Genomic DNA, 15,563 nt, shown 5'->3' with positions numbered 1-15,563 from the left:
TTTAGATAATAAACTTGCCATCGTTTTTGGCCTTTATAAGATTAACTTGCATTAAAAGTAGACAGACAATCTGGAACAAAAGTGATGCTGAAACAGGCGTTGGGAGATTCAGTCAGGAGATTGCAGTCTGATTCTAGCATCTTGTTACGGGTCATGCAGACTGCCACGGAAACCAGGTGCGATGCGGGAGTTACCCTCCTTTAAGAGTTAGAGAGCAAGAGTCAATCCAGTTTGTTTTGCATGATCCACATGCTGATTCCGATATTTACAGTGCCGAGTCCCACAAAACAGGGCAACTTTTACAGAGACACATCTTTGCTGGAGAAACACATTTCCGTGAACATTTCGTTACACCGAGGCCTTCATTTCCCATTCCTGCAAAAGAAAACAACAGAAGCACGTTAGTCAGGGCAGCAGCTGGACCAGGGCCAGATGTGTCCCCGCTCTCCTGCTCAGTCTGACTGAGAAGGAACACAGTACCTCCTCAAACTTACCGACAAGAAATATCTCGTGTCAACAACAGTCAATAACTCTCCTCTATCCTCAATGGAGAAACTCAGGTGAAGGGCCACGGTCGACAGTGCAGGGTATCCCACAAACAGCAATGAGATAAATGATCACTTAGTGATGTTGGTTGTGGGATAAATATTGGCCAGGAGACCAGGGAGAACGCACATCACCCGAGAGGGCAGACGGGACCTCAGTTCAAACATCTCTGAGAGAGTACCTCTATCACGGCAGCGCTCCCTCAGTACTGCCCCTCCGACAGTGCTGCGCTCCATCAGTACTGCCTCTCCGACAGTACGGCACTCCCTCAGTACTGCCACTCCGACAGTGCAGCGCTCCCTCAGTACTGCCCCATCTACAGTGTGGCGCTCCCTCAGTACTGCCCCATCTACAGTGCAGCGCACCCTCAGTGCTGCCCCTCTGGCAGTGCAGCGCTCCCTCAGTACTGTCCCCCTCCAACGGTGCTGCGCTCCCTCAGTAGTGCCCCTCCGACAGTGCTGCGCTCCCTCAGTAGTGCCCCTCCGACAGTGCTGCGCTCCCTCAGTAGTGCCCCTCCGACAGTGCTGCGCTCCCTCAGTAGTGCCCCTCCGACAGTGCTGCGCTCCCTCAGTAGTGCCCCTCCGACAGTGCTGCGCTCCCTCAGTAGTGCCCCTCCAACAGTGCTGCGCTCCCTCAGTAGTGCCCCTCCGACAGTGCGGCGCTCCCTCAGTACTGCCTCTCCGACAGTGCGGCGCTCCCTCAGTGCTGCCCCTCCGACAGTGCAACACTCCCTCAGTACTGCCCCTCCGACAGTGCAGCGCTCCCTCAGTAGTGCCCCTCCGACAGTGCGGCGCTCCCTCAGTACTGCCTCTCCGACAGTGCGGCGCTCCCTCAGTGCTGCCCCTCCGACAGTGCAACACTCCCTCAGTACTGCCCCTCCGACAGTGCAGCGCTCCCTCAGTAGTGCCCCTCCGACAGTGCGGCGCTCCCTCAGTACTGCCTCTCCGACAGTGCGGCGCTCCCTCAGTGCTGCCCCTCCGACAGTGCAACACTCCCTCAGTACTGCCCCTCCGACAGTGCAGCGCTCCCTCAGTAGTGCCCCTCCGACAGTGCAGTGCTCCCTCAGTACTGCCTCTCCGACAGTGCGGCGCTCCCTCAGTGCTGCCCCTCCGCCAGTGCAGCGCTCCCTCAGTACTGCCCCTCCGACAGTGCAGCGCTCCCTCAGTACTGCCTCCCTCCGACAGTGCAGCGACCCTCAGTACTGCCCCTCCAACCGTGCAGCGCTCCCTCAGTACTGCCCCTCCGACAGTGCAGCGCTGCCTCAGTACTGCCCCTCCGACAGTGCGGCGCTCCCTCAGTACTGCCTCTCCGACAGTGCGGCGCTCCCTCAGTGCTGCCCCTCCGACAGTGCAACACTCCCTCAGTACTGCCCCTCCGACAGTGCAGCGCTCCCTCAGTACTGCCCCTCCGACAGTGCAGCACTCCCTCATTACTGCCTCTCCAACAGTGCGGCGCTCCCTAAGTGCTGCCCCTCCGACAGTGCAGCACTCCCTCAGTAGTGCCCCTCCGACAGTGCAGTGCTCCCTCAGTACTGCCTCTCCGACAGTGCGGCGCTCCCTCAGTACTGCCCTTCCGACAGTGCAGTGCTCCCTCAGTATTGTCCCTCTGACAGTGCAGCACTCCCTCAGTACTGCCTCCCTCCAACACTGCAGCGCTCCCTCAGTACTGCCTCTCCAACAGTGCGGCGCTCCCTCCGTACTGCCCCTCCGACAGTGCAGCGCTCCCTCAGTACTGCCCCTCCGACAGTGCAGTGCTCCCTCAGTACTGCCCCTCTGACAGTGCAGCGCTCCCTCAGTACTGCCTCTCCGACAGTGCGGTGCTTCCTCCGTACTGCCCCTCTGACAGTGCAGTGCTCCCTCAGTACTGCCTCTCCGACAGTGCAGCGCTCCCTCAGTACTGCCCCTCCGACAGTGCGGCGCTCCCTCCGTACTGCCCCTCTGACACTGCTACACTGAACATTAAAATGTTATCACAAATCGCAGGAACAGGAAAAGGAGTGTGGGGCGGGCGACAACCCCTGAATAATTCTGCTCTGATCCAGTTCTGACGAAGGGTCATCGACCTGAAACGTTAACTCTGTTTCTCTTTCCACAGATGCTGCCTGACCCGCTGAATGCTTCCAGCATTTCCTGTTAATTGTTATGTATGTAAACATTCTAACTGTGTAAGACTAGCCACTAAAGGACCCACCTGTTGGAAGCCCAAGGGTCACCTGCACACCTCATGCAAGCGAGTATAAAAGCTTGTCTGCCATGCTGCTTTGGCACTCTGGAGTTTTATTGAAGAGACTAAGGTCACATCAGTTTAAGCTTACAGTACTCTGTCTTGTGGAGTTATTCTAAACATAACAGTTATGATTCTGCGCTTACACTCCCCTGAAGAGCTGATAAACTAATAAATGCTTTGAAGAGGCTAGTAATGCGTACCTTCGTTTTCTGAAGCACTCTGCCCTTTTCAACCACGATAACAGATGGAGTCCTTTTCAGGCTGCTTTTGGCTGAGGCTGTGCGTCTTAGGATTGGGCTCACAATTGGTCCCTGCCAATGGAATTGGAAATAGTCAGTTCCTTCGATTTGCTCGCAGGTTGGAGCAAGTCAATGTGAGTTGAGCAGAGCGGCAGCAACTGTCAACTTGGGGCCTATCAGACCCCGAATTGATCACGTCCCATCCAACGTGCTTCTGAATCTGGTCCATTGAAAGGTAAGGCGAAAATAGATATTGGAAATAGAAAGCCAATGCTACTTTTTTTTGAGGACAGTTTTCTATGTCTCAATTAGTGACCTATTCTTTCAGATCTGAGCTCCCTTCCATCAAGTGGAGTTCAGACCTGAAATATAAAAAGATTTGCATTTATATAGCGGCAGGGAAGTGGAGCTGAGTCAATGATCAGATCAGCCATGATCTTATTAAATGGCGGAGCAGGCTCGAGGGGCCGTATGGCCGACTCCTGCTCCTATTTCTTATGTTCACAACCACCGGATGTCCAAAAGCACTTTTACAGCCAATGAAGTACTTTTGAAGTGCAGTCACTGTTGTAATGTAGCAAAAGCAACAGCCAATTTGCGCACAGCAAGCTCCCACAAACAGCAATGCGATAATGACCAGATAATCTGTTTTTAGTGATATTGGTTGAGGGATCATTATTGGCCAGGACACCGGGGATAACTCCCCTGCTCTTCTTCCAATAGTGCCATGGGATCTTTTACGTCCACTTGAGAGAGCAGACGGGGCCTCGGTTTAACGTCTCATCCAAAAGACGGCACCTCCAACAGTGCGGCGCTCCCTCAGCACTGCCCTGGAGCGCCAGCCGAGATTTTTGGTGCTCAAGTCTCTGGAGTGGGACTTGAACCCACAACCTTCTGACCCAGAGATGAGCTGATTGTTACATAGGACAATGAAGATGTGACAAATCTGGGCCAGTGATCCGGAATATTCCAAATCTGATTCGACGGGAAAGGCTTAAAACAGTCTCGGCAGCGATCTGGGATTTTGGTGGAATTTTGTACTGGGAGCAGGTCGAGATTGTCACTAAGTCGGGGAAAGGCGATGTGTGATAGAAGAGTTGAGATGGGTGAATTTCTTAAGTGGCATACATTCCAAACCATGACATACCACAAGTATCTCATTCTGTTTCTTTAAAGCATTGTGTAAATATAAAGTTAAAGCCTCTGCTTTGACTCGCAGTTGGAGACGCTTGGGTTGGACGGGACTAGTGCACAAGGCAAAGCAAGGTCACACATTCCTGAAACGAAACAAGGGAAAGTTTTGGAATTCCTGCGCCAACTGTCCCACCCCGCCCTGCTCTCCGTAGCAACCACTGGCCAGCCCATCGATTTCTGCAGCTGTCCGAGGCCTCGGACTGTTTACAGCTGCAAGCCCTTTGGAATGATGTCACGACTGACCACCCAATCCCCGATGTGGGTGTGAAAATGGTGCTGCTGAACCGCAATCTCATCCCGTGTCACCAGTTACAGTATGGCACGCACTTGCTTGCGAGCGACAAAACAGATTGATGCTGGAGTCTCAACTGCACTGTCCCGAGTTTCAGTCCCAGCCCCAACTGATACTTGGACGAGGAAAAGCTCGAGCTGGTCCTCGCACATTGTGTCAGCCGCGGCTCAGTGTGTCGCACCCTCGCCTCGGAGTCAGCAGGCTGTGGGTTCGCCTCCCACTCCAGAGACTTGGGCACAATAAATAGGCTGACACTCCCAGTGCAGTGCTGAGGGAGTGCTGCACTGTCGGAGGGGCAGTGCTGAGGGAGTGCTGCACTGTCGGAGGGGCAGTGCTGAGGGAGTGCTGCACTGTCGGAGGGGCAGTGCTGAGGGAGTGCTGCACTGTCGGAGGGGCAGTGCTGAGGGAGTGCTGCACTGTCGGAGGGGCAGTACTGAGGGAGTGCTGCACTGTCGGAGGGGCAGTACTGAGGGAGCGCTGCACTGTTGGAGGGGCAGTACTGAGGGAGCGCTGCACTGTCGCAGGTGCAGTACTGAGGGAGCGCTGCACTGTAGGAAGGGCAGTACTGAGGGAGCGCTGCACTGTCGGAGGTGCAGTACTGAGGGAGCGCTGCACTGTCGGAGGGGCAGTACCAAGAGAACGCCGCACTGTTGGAGGGGCAGTACTGAGGGAGTGCTGCACTATAGGAAGGGTATTACTGAGGGAGCGCCGCACTATAGGAAGGGTAGTACTGAGGGAGCGCCGCACTGTAGGAAGGGTAGTACTGAGGGAGTGCCGCACTGTCGGAGGGGCAGTACTGAGGGAGTGCCGCACTGTCAGAGGGGCAGTACTGAGGGAGTGCCGCACTGTCGGAGGGGCAGTACTGAGGGAGCGCTGCACTGTCGGAGGGGCAGCACTGAGGGAGCGCCGCACTGTCAGAGGGGCAATACTGAGGGAGCGCCGCACTGTCGGTGGGGCAGTACTGAGGGAGCGCCGCACTGTCGGAGGGGCAGTACTGAGGGAGCGCCGCACTGTCGGAGGGGCGGTACTGAGGGAGCGCCGCACTGTCAGAGGGGCAGTACTGAGGGAGCGCCGCACTGTCGGAGGGGCAGTACTGAGGGAGCGCCGCACTGTCGGAGAGGCAGTACTGAGGGAGCGCCGCACTGTCGGAGGGGCAGTACTGAGGGAGCGCCGCACTGTCGGAGGGGCAGTACTGAGGGAGTGCTGCACTGTCAGAGGGACAGTACTGAGGGAGCGCCGCACTGTTGGAGGGGCAGTACTAACGGAGTACTGCACTGTCAGAGGGACAGTACTGAGGGAGCGCTGCACTGTAGGAAGGGCAGTACTGAGGGAATGCTGCATTGTCGGAGGGGCTGTCTTTTGGATGAGTCGTTAAACCGAGACCCTGTCTGCCTTCTCGGGTGGATGTAAAAGATAACATGGCACTATTTGAAGAGCAGGGGAGTTCTCCCGACCGATATTTATCCCTCAACTAACACATGTATCTTACTGCTGGTTGTGGAAGCTTGCTGTGTGCCAATTGGCTGCCATGTTTCCTACATTACAACAGTGTAAAGTACTTCATTGGCTCTAGAGTGCTTTGGGGCACCCTGAAATTGTGAAAGGCGCTATATAAATGCAAGTCTTACTTGTCCTTCTGTTGCTGCCGCAGGCAGTGACATTGGCAGTGTGTGGCATTGAAAGGACAGGCGGCCCCGCCCACAGCTTCAAAGCAACAGATACCAACCTCGGAGCTTGCGGTGTCTGAGTGTGAGGAGAACAACGCCAGTGTCTGTCCACACGATGCTCGTTTGAAGGTCTTGCTGAGGGAGAGCAGGTTGAGCTCGGAGCCCGACTTCACCCTCTCTTTCGCTCGGTACACCGCCTGCTCCAGGCGACGGATTTTCTCCTCCAACCTGGGTAACCCCTTCCTCTCTGAACCAACGAACAAACACAGCACGGGTTACACACAACGCACACACACACAACAAGCTCCCTCGGCCCCGACAGGGGCAGGCAATGGCAGAGCAGGCAAGCCAACACTAAATGGAGCAACCATTTTAAACGGGAGTCCCCGTATATGCTTTCCCGACTGATTCCCGGGATGGCAGGACTGACACATGAGGAGAGACTGGATCAACTGGGCCTGCATTCACTGGAGTTTAGAAGAATGAGAGGGGATCTCATAGGAACATATAAAATTCTGACGGGACTGGACAGGTTAGATGCAGGAAGAATGTTCCCGATGTTGCGGAAGTCCAGAACCAGGGGTCACAGTCTAAGGATAAGGGGTAAGCCATTTAGGACCGAGATGAGGAGAAACTTCTTCACTCAGAGAGTGGTTAACCTGTGGAATTCTCTACCACAGAAAGTTGTTGAAGCCAGTTCGTTAGATATATTCAAGAGGGAATTAGATGTGGCCCTTACGGCTAAAGGGATCAAGGGGTATGGAGAGAAAGCAGGAATGGGGTATTGAGGGAATGATCAGCCATGATCTTATTGAGTGGTGTGCAGGCTCGAAGGGCCGAATGGCCTGCTCCTGCACCTATTTTCTATGTTTCTATGTTTTCCGGGATACTGAGATGGAAAAGGTGCCACCTGTTTAACCTGTGCCGGGAGCAGCAGCTTTTCTGTGATGGGTTTAAACGCAAATCAGACTTCATAAAGCCGCCTGTTGACACGCACCCTCGAGGCTCAAACATTGGAGTAGCCGCGAGAGCAAGGTGTCAGAGAGCTGAATGGGAGCGCAGGTCAGAGACTGCGGTACAACATTTCCCAGCACGGGGCCACACTGAGGGGAAACCTATTTCTCCTCTACATGCCTCCTCTCGGTGACACCTTCCAAAAACACCGAGGGGTGGAAATTCATTCACGCCTCAGTCGGAGCGGTAACCCAGTCGGGGCGGTAACCCAGTCGGGGCGGTAACCCAGTCGGGGTAACCCAGTCGGGGCGGTAAGTCGGGGCGGTAACCCAGTCGGGGCGGTAACCCAGTCGGAGCGGTAACCCAGTCGGGGCGGTAACCCAGTCGGGGTAACCCAGTCGGGGCGGTAACCCAGTCGGGGCGGTAACCCAGTCGGGGCGGTAACCCAGTCGGGGTAACCCAGTCGGGGCGGTAAGTCGGGGCGGTAACCCAGTCGGGGTAACCCAGTCGGGGCGGTAACCCAGTCGGAGCGGTAACCCAGTCGGGGCGGTAACCCAGTCGGGGTAACCCAGTCGGGGCGGTAACCCAGTCGGGGCGGTAACCCAGTCGGGGTAACCCAGTCGGGGCGGTAACCCAGTCGGAGCGGTAACCCAGTCGGAGCGGTAACCCAGTCGGGGTAACCCAGTCGGAGCGGTAACCCAGTCGGGGAGGTAACCCAGTCGGAGCGGTAACCCAGTCGGAGCGGTAACCCAGTCGGGGTAACCCAGTCGGAGCGGTAACCCAGTCGGAGCGGTAACCCAGTCGGGGTAACCCAGTCGGAGCGGTAACCCAGTTGGGGCGGTAAGTCGGGGCGGTAACCCAGTCGGGGCGGTAAGTCGGAGCGGTAACCCAGTCGGGGCGGTAACCCAGTCGGAGCGGTAACCCAGTCGGAGCGGTAAGTCGGGGCGGTAACCCAGTCGGGGCGGTAACCCAGTCGGGGCGGTAAGTCGGGGAGGTAACCCAGTCGGGGCGGTAACCCAGTCAGAGCGGTAACCCAGTCGCGGCGGTAAGTCGGGGCGGTAACCCAGTCGGGGCGGTAACCCAGTCAGAGCGGTAACCCAGTCGGGGCGGTAAGTCGGAGCGGTAAGTCGGGGCGGTAACCCAGTCGGGGCGGTAAGTCGGGGCGGTAACCCAGTCGGGGCGGTAAGTCGGAGCGGTAAGTCGGGGCGGTAACCCAGTCGGGGCGATAACCCAGTTGGGGCGGTAAGTCGGAGCGGTAAGTCGGGGCGGTAACCCAGTCGGGGCGGTAACCCAGTCGGATCGGTAAGTCGGGGCGGTAACCCAGTCGGGGCGGTAACCCAGTCGGGGCGGTAACCCAGTCGGGGCGGTAAGTCGGGGCGGTAACCCAGTCAGAGCGGTAAGTCGGAGCGGTAACCCAGTCGGGGCGGTAACCCAGTCGGGGCGGTAAGTCGGAGCGGTAACCCAGTCGGGGCGGTAACCCAGTCGGGGCGGTAACCCAGTCGGATCGGTAACCCAGTCGGAGCGGTAAGTCGGGGCGGTAACCCAGTCGGGGCGGTAACCCAGTCGGGGCGGTAAGTCGGAGCGGTAACCCAGTCGGAGCGGTAAGTCGGGGCGGTAACCCAGTCGGGGCGGTAACCCAGTCGGGGCGGTAACCCAGTCGGATCGGTAACCCAGTCGGGGCGGTAAGTCGGGGCGGTAACCCAGTCAGAGCGGTAACCCAGTCGGAGCGGTAACCCAGTCGGGGCGGTAACCCAGTCGGATCGGTAACCCAGTCGGGGCGGTAACCCAGTCGGGGCGGTAAGTCGGGGCGGTAAGTCGGGGCGGTAACCCAGTCGGGGCGGTAACCCAGTCGGGGCGGTAAGTCGGGGCGGTAAGTCGGGGCGGTAACCCAGTCGGGGCGGTAACCCAGTCGGATCGGTAACCCAGTCGGGGCGGTAAGTCGGGGCGGTAACCCAGTCAGAGCGGTAACCCAGTCGGAGCGGTAACCCAGTCGGGGCGGTAACCCAGTCGGGGCGGTAACCCAGTCGGGGCGGTAAGTCGGGGCGGTAACCCAGTCAGAGCGGTAACCCAGTCGGAGCGGTAACTTTAGCGCTTTGAAAAAGCTTGCGGCTCCCGCCCAGAAATTTGTCGGAATTGAGCGGGGCGCTGGCAGGCGCTAAATCAGCCGTTACACACTTGAATTGGGCGGGGGGAGGTGCCGCGAAAGTTCCGTCATTGAATTTTGCGGAGCCATTGCGCATGCGCCGAACTCCGATTCAGATCCTGGGAAAAGCCGAGTCTTAAAGGTGCAGCACAGTAACGCACCCAGTTTTCACAATCATTTGTTTTCAAGCTCTACTGTTACGCCTGTCTGCCGCTGCAAACTGGGAGGCTCACGCACCGTGCTGTGTATAAACGTTGCACTGACTGTGACCTCAGAGAGAAGCGCTTCCTCGTCCCTTTAAGTAGCCGCCAGTTAACGACTGTTTTTCCAGACGTTGTTATCGGCGGCTGCACCTAATTTCGCGAGCTGGACACAAGCGTGGGCGTTGCACCAGGGCGGACGTCATGATCGGGTGTTTGTCAGCAGCCCCCGGTCGCTAAGCTATTACGCTTTAACTGAGTGCTAACTGAGGCTACAGACAACCAAAAATCCAGCCGCCCAAGTTCCACATGTACGCTGACGTCACCCAGTTCTACCTCACTACCACCTCTCTCAGCCCTTCCAAGGTCCCTCAATTGCCACACTCCTGGTCCGACATCCAGTTCTGGATGAGCAGAAATTTCCTCCAACTAAATATTGGGAAGATTGGAGTCTTCGGTCCCCGCCACAAACTCCGTTCCCTCGCCACTGACTCCATCTCGCTCTCTCTCGAGCAACTGTCCGAGGTTGAACCAGACTGTTCGCAACCTTGGTGTCATATTTGACCCCAAGGTGAGCTTCCGACCACATATCCGCACCCTCACTAAGACCGCCTACTTCCACCTCTGCAACATTGCTCAACTCCACCCCTGCCTCAGCTCATCTGCTGCTGAAGCCCTCATCCATGCCTTTGTTACCTCCAGACTTGACTATTCCAACGTACTCCTGGCCTCCCACATTCTACCCTCCCGAAAGGGAAGAGAAACTTCTTCTCTGAGGGTTTTAAATCTGTGGAATTCTCTGCCCCAGAGAGCTGTGGAGGCTGGGTCATTGAATATATTTAAGGCAGAGATAGACAGATTTTTGAGCGATAAGGGAGAAAAGGGTTATGGGGAGCGGGCAGGGAAGTGGAGCTGAGTCCATGATCAGATCAGCCATGATCTTATTGAATGGCAGAGCAGGCTCAAGGGGCCAAAGGGCTGACCCCTGCTTCTATTGCTTACGTTCTTATGTTCTTAAACTTGAGCTCATCCAAAACTCTGCTGCCTGTGTCCTAACTCGCACCAACTCCCGCTCACCCATCACCCCCTGTGCTCGCTGACCTACATTGGCTCCCGGTTAAGCAACATCTCGATTTAAAAATTCTCATCCTTGTTTTCAAATCCCTCCATGGCCTCGCCCCTCCCTATCTCTGTAATCGCCTCCAGCCCCACAACCCCCCGAGATGTCTGCGCTCCTCTAATCCTGACCTCTCGCGTATCCCTAATTATAATCGCCCCACCATCGGTGGCCGTGCCTTCAGCTGCCTGGGCCCCAAGCTCTGGAACTCCCTCCCTAAACCTCTATGCCTCACTGCCTCTCTTTCCTCCTTTAAGACACTTGTTAAAACCTACCTCTTTGGCCAACCTTCCCGATATCTCCTTACGTGGCTCGGTATCCAATTTTATCTGCGAATACTCTGTAAAGCACCTGCTTACTATGTTAAAGGTGCTATATAAATGCAAGCAGTTCTTACGGTTGTTGGGATACAACACTTCCAGTGAGGGGCTGCACTGAGGAGAGCACAGATCAGAAAATTGGCACAGAATCATCGAAATTTACAGCACGGAAGGAGGCCATTCGGCCCATCGTGTCCGTGCCGGCCGACAAAGATCTATCCGGCCTAATCCCACTTTCCAGCTCTCGGTCCATAGCCCTGCAGGTTACGGCACTTCAACTGCACATCCAAGTACTTTTTAAATGTGGTGAGGGTTTCTGCCTCTACCACCCTTTCAGGCAGTGAGTTCCAGACCCCCACTACCCTCTGGGTGAAGAAACTTCCCCTCAAATTCCCTCTAAACTTCCCCTCAATTACTTTAAATCTATGCCCCTTGGTTGTTGACCCCTCTGCTTAGGGAAACAGGTCCTTACTATCCATCTATCCAGGCCCCTCATAACTTTATACACCTCAATCAGGTCTCCCCTCAGCCTCCTCTGTTTCAAAGAAAACAGACCCAGCATCTCCAATCTTTCCTCATAGCCAAAATTCTCCAGTCCAGCAGCATTCTTGTAAATCTCCACTGCACCCATTCCAGTGCAATCCTGTAATGTGGTGACCAGAACTGCACGCAATATTCCAGCTGCGGCCTAACCAGTGTTTTACACAGTTCAAGCATCACCTCCTTGCTCTTGTATTCTATGCCTCGACTAATAAAGGCAAATATTCCATATGCCTCCTTAACCACCTTATCTACCTGGCCTGCTACCTTTAGGTCGCTTTGTTCCTCTACACTTTTCAGTGTCGTGCCATTGGTGTTGTACCACTATCTCTAACCTGCGCTCACTTTGAGTACAAGATCAATAAATGTACGTACTGCCCCTCCAACTGTGCAGCTCCCTCAGTACTGACCCTCCAACAGTGCAGCGCTCCCTCAGTACTGTCCCTCCAACAGTGCAGCACTCCCTCAGTACTGTCCCTCCAACAGTGCAGCCCTCCCTCAGTTCTGCCCCTCCGACAATGCAACACTCCCTCAGTACTGTCCCTCCGACAGTGCAGCTCCCTCAGTACTGCCCCTCCGACAGTGCGACACTCCCTCAGTACTGCCCCTCCGACAGTGCAGCACCCTCAGTTGTGCCCCTCCAACAGTGCAGATCCCTCAGTACTGCCCCTCCAACAGTGCAGCTCCCTCAGTACTGCCCCTCCGACAGTGGGACACTCCCTCAGTACTGCCGCTCCGACAGCGCAGCTCCCTCAGTATTGCCCCTCCGACAGTGCAACACTCCCTCAGTACTGCCCCTCCGACAGTGCAGCTCCCTCAGTACTGCCCCTCCGACAGTGCGACACTCTCTCAGTACTGCCCCTCCGACAGTGCAGCACCCTCAGTTCTGCCCCTCCGACAGTACAGATCCCTCAGTACTGCCTCTCCAACAGTGCAGCTCCCTCAGTACTGCCCCTCCGACAGTGGGACATTCCCTCAGTACTGCCCCTCCGACAGTGCAGCACCCTCAGTACTGCCCCTCCGACAGTGCGACACTCTCTCAGTACTGCCCCTCCGACAGTGCAGCACCCTCAGTTCTGCCCCTCCGACAGTACAGATCCCTCAGTACTGCCTCTCCAACAGTGCAGCTCCCTCAGTACTGCCCCTCCGACAGTGGGACATTCCCTCAGTACTGCCCCTCCGACAGTGCAGCACCCTCAGTTCTGCCCCTCCAACAGTGCAGATCCCTCAGTACTGCCCCTCCGACAGTGGGACACTCCCTCAGTACTGCCCCTCTGACAATGCCGATCCCTCAGTACTGCCCCTCCTCTGACAATCAGAGCAAGACAGCACAGTAATGGGGTATTTCACCCTCTGCGTACCAGACAAGGAATCCATTGCTTCTTTGAAATCCTTTTTGTCCGTCTGTGTCGATTGGTTCCTAACAGGTTCCTTTTCCGCTCCATGCGTTTTGATTTCAAAGTCACTCCAAGATTTTAAAAATCTGGTTTCAGGGAACGCTGTTTGGGAAAACAATGCATAAATCAAAAGTGCTTCATGGGGTTGCAGTGTTTCCTCAATAATTCATCCCTCAATCATCCCTTTCAGGCTGATTATATCACTTGCAAACTACAAGTGTGTTCAGTTTCTGCCTTCGCCTGGTTTGGTCAACAGAGTTTGAAACGTCTGCATTGTCTACAGCAACACAGACATGTAGTGAGATTGGGGTCGCCATATTCTGCTTGGACATATTCCTGGAGGTTTGATCACATGACCACCTGCCCTCAGCTGCCCTGCCCCTACACTCTTGCTATTGGTCGCCTGACCTGTCCATCCCTATGATGCACCGCCTTTGCAGATGACACTATGCTGGGTGGCAGTGTGAGCTGTGAGGAGGATGCTAAGAGGCTGCAGGGTGACTTGGACAGGTTAGGTGAGTGGGCAAATGCATGGCAGATGCAGTATAATGTAGATAAACGTGAGGTTATCCACTTTGGTGACAAAAACAGGAAGGCAGAATATTATCTGAATGGTGACAGATTAGGAAAAGGGGAGGTGCAACGAGACCTGGGTGTCATGGTACATCAGTCATTGAAGGTTGGCATGCAGGTACAGCAGGCGGTTAAGAAAGCAAATGGCATGTTGGCCTTCATAGCGAGAGGAATTGAGTACAGGAGCAGGGAAGTCTTACTACAATTGTACAGAGCCTTGGTGAGGCCACTTTCAATATTGTGTAAAGTTTTGGTCTCCTAATCTGAGGAAGGACATTCTTGCTATTGAGGGAGTGCAGCGAAGGTTCACCAGACTGATTCCCGGGATGGCAGGACTGACATATAAGAACATAAGAATTAGGAACAGGAGTAGGCCATCTAGCCCCTCGAGCCTGCTCCGCCATTCAATAAGATCATGGCTGATCTGGCCATGGACTCAGCTCCACTTACCCGCCCTCTCCCCGTAACCTTTAATTCCCTTATTGGTTAAAAATCTATCTATCTGTGACTTGAACACATTCAATGAGCCATCCTCAACTGCTTCCTTGGGCAGAGAATTCCACAGATTCACAACCCTCTGGGAGAAGAAATTCCTTCTCAACTCGGTTTTAAATTGGCTCCTCCGTATTTTGAGGCTGTGCCCTCTAGTTCTAGTCTCCCCGACCAGTGGAAACAACCTCTCTGCCTCTATCTTGTCCATCCCTTTCATTATTTTAAATGTTTCTATAAGATCACCCCTCATCCTTCTGAACTCCAACGAGTAAAGACCCAGTCTACTCAATCTATCATCATAAGGTAACCCCCTCATTTCCGGAATCAGCCTAGTGAATCGTCTCTGTACCCCTTCCAAAGCTAGTATATCCTTCCTTAAGTAAGGTGACCAAAACTGCACGCAGTACTCCAGGTGCGGCCTTACCAATACCCTATACAGTTGCAGCAGGACCTCCCTGCTTTTGTACTCCATCCCTCTCGCAATGAAGGCCAACATTCCATTCACCTTCCTGATTACCTGCTATACCTGCAAACTAACCTTTTGGGATTCAAGCACAAGGAAAAAAAAACACAAAAAAAAGAAAAACAAAAAAAAACACAAAAAAGGAAAAAAAAAGGGGCCTTGAAAATGTCTGCTGTGTCATCCAGGGCGGGTGGCACGGTTTAATGTTTATGTTTTTTTCAGGTAAACTCAAAAAGAGTTTCATGCACAAGGACCCCCAGGTCCCTCTGCACCTCAGCATGTTGTAATTTCTCCCCATTCAAATAATATTCCCTTTTACAATTTTTTTTCCCAAGGTGGATGACCTCACACTTTCCGACATTGTATTCCATCTGCCAAACCCTAGCCCATTTGCTTAACCTATCCAAATCTCCTTGCAGCCTCTCTGAGTCCTCTACACAACCCGCTTTCCCACTAATCTTAGTGTCATCTGCAAATTTTGTTGCACTACATTCTGTCCCCTCTTCTAGGTCATCTATGTATATTGTAAACAGTTGTGGTCCCAGCACTGATCCCTGTGGCACACCACTAACCACCGATTTCCAACCCGAAAAGGATCCATTTATCCCGACTCTCTGCTTTCTGTTAGCCAGCCAATTCTCTATCCATGCTAATACATTTCCTCTGACTCCGCGTACCTTTATCTTCTGCAGTAACCTTTTGTGTGGCACCTTATCGAATGCCTTTTGGAAATCTAAATACACCACATCCATCGGTACACCTCTATCCACCATGCTCGTTATATCCTCAAAGAATTCCAGTAAGTTAGTTAAACATGATTTCCCCTTCATGAATCCATGCTGCGTCTGCTTGATTTCACTATTCCTATCTAGATGTCCCGCTGTTTCTTCCTTAATGATAGTTTCAAGCATTTTCCCCACTACAGATGTTAAACTAACTGGCCTATAGTTACCTGCCTTTTGTCTGCCCCCTTTTTTAAACAGAGGTGTTACATTAGCTGCTTTCCAATCCACTGGTACCTCCCCAGAGTCCAGAGAATTTTGGTAGATTATAACGAATGCATCTGCTATAACTTCCGCCATCTCTTTTAATACTCTGGGATGCATTTCATCAGGACCAGTGGACTTGTCTACCTTGAGTCCCATTAGCCTGTCCAGCACTACCCCCCTAGTGATAGTGATTGTCTCAAGGTCCTCCCTT

General features: G+C 54.2%; 1 protein-coding gene across 7 annotated transcripts in view; it reads right to left on the bottom strand.

Moving 5' to 3' along the window:
* LOC139235084 (actin filament-associated protein 1-like 2) overlaps positions 1 to 15,563 on the bottom strand; it is a 109,883-nt gene continuing 94,320 nt past the window's right edge. For 5 of the 7 annotated variants that reach the window (XM_070866225.1, XM_070866228.1, XM_070866230.1 and 2 more), the window contains 4 exons: positions 12,800 to 12,937; positions 6,224 to 6,411; positions 2,973 to 3,083; positions 1 to 375 (listed from right to left, as the gene is read on the bottom strand). In XM_070866225.1, the coding sequence (XP_070722326.1) occupies positions 349 to 375; positions 2,973 to 3,083; positions 6,224 to 6,411; positions 12,800 to 12,937 (464 nt within the window). In that variant the 3' untranslated portion in view covers positions 1 to 348. The remainder of the gene's footprint in view (positions 376 to 2,972; positions 3,084 to 6,223; positions 6,412 to 12,799; positions 12,938 to 15,563) is intronic. The other 2 variants (XM_070866232.1, XM_070866229.1) reach the window with 2 other exon arrangements.

The sequence above is a fragment of the Pristiophorus japonicus genome, chromosome 22 (assembly GCF_044704955.1).
Source record: "Pristiophorus japonicus isolate sPriJap1 chromosome 22, sPriJap1.hap1, whole genome shotgun sequence".
Lineage (NCBI taxonomy): Eukaryota > Metazoa > Chordata > Chondrichthyes > Pristiophoridae > Pristiophorus > Pristiophorus japonicus.
This window is presented reverse-complemented; position numbering and strand designations above follow the sequence as displayed.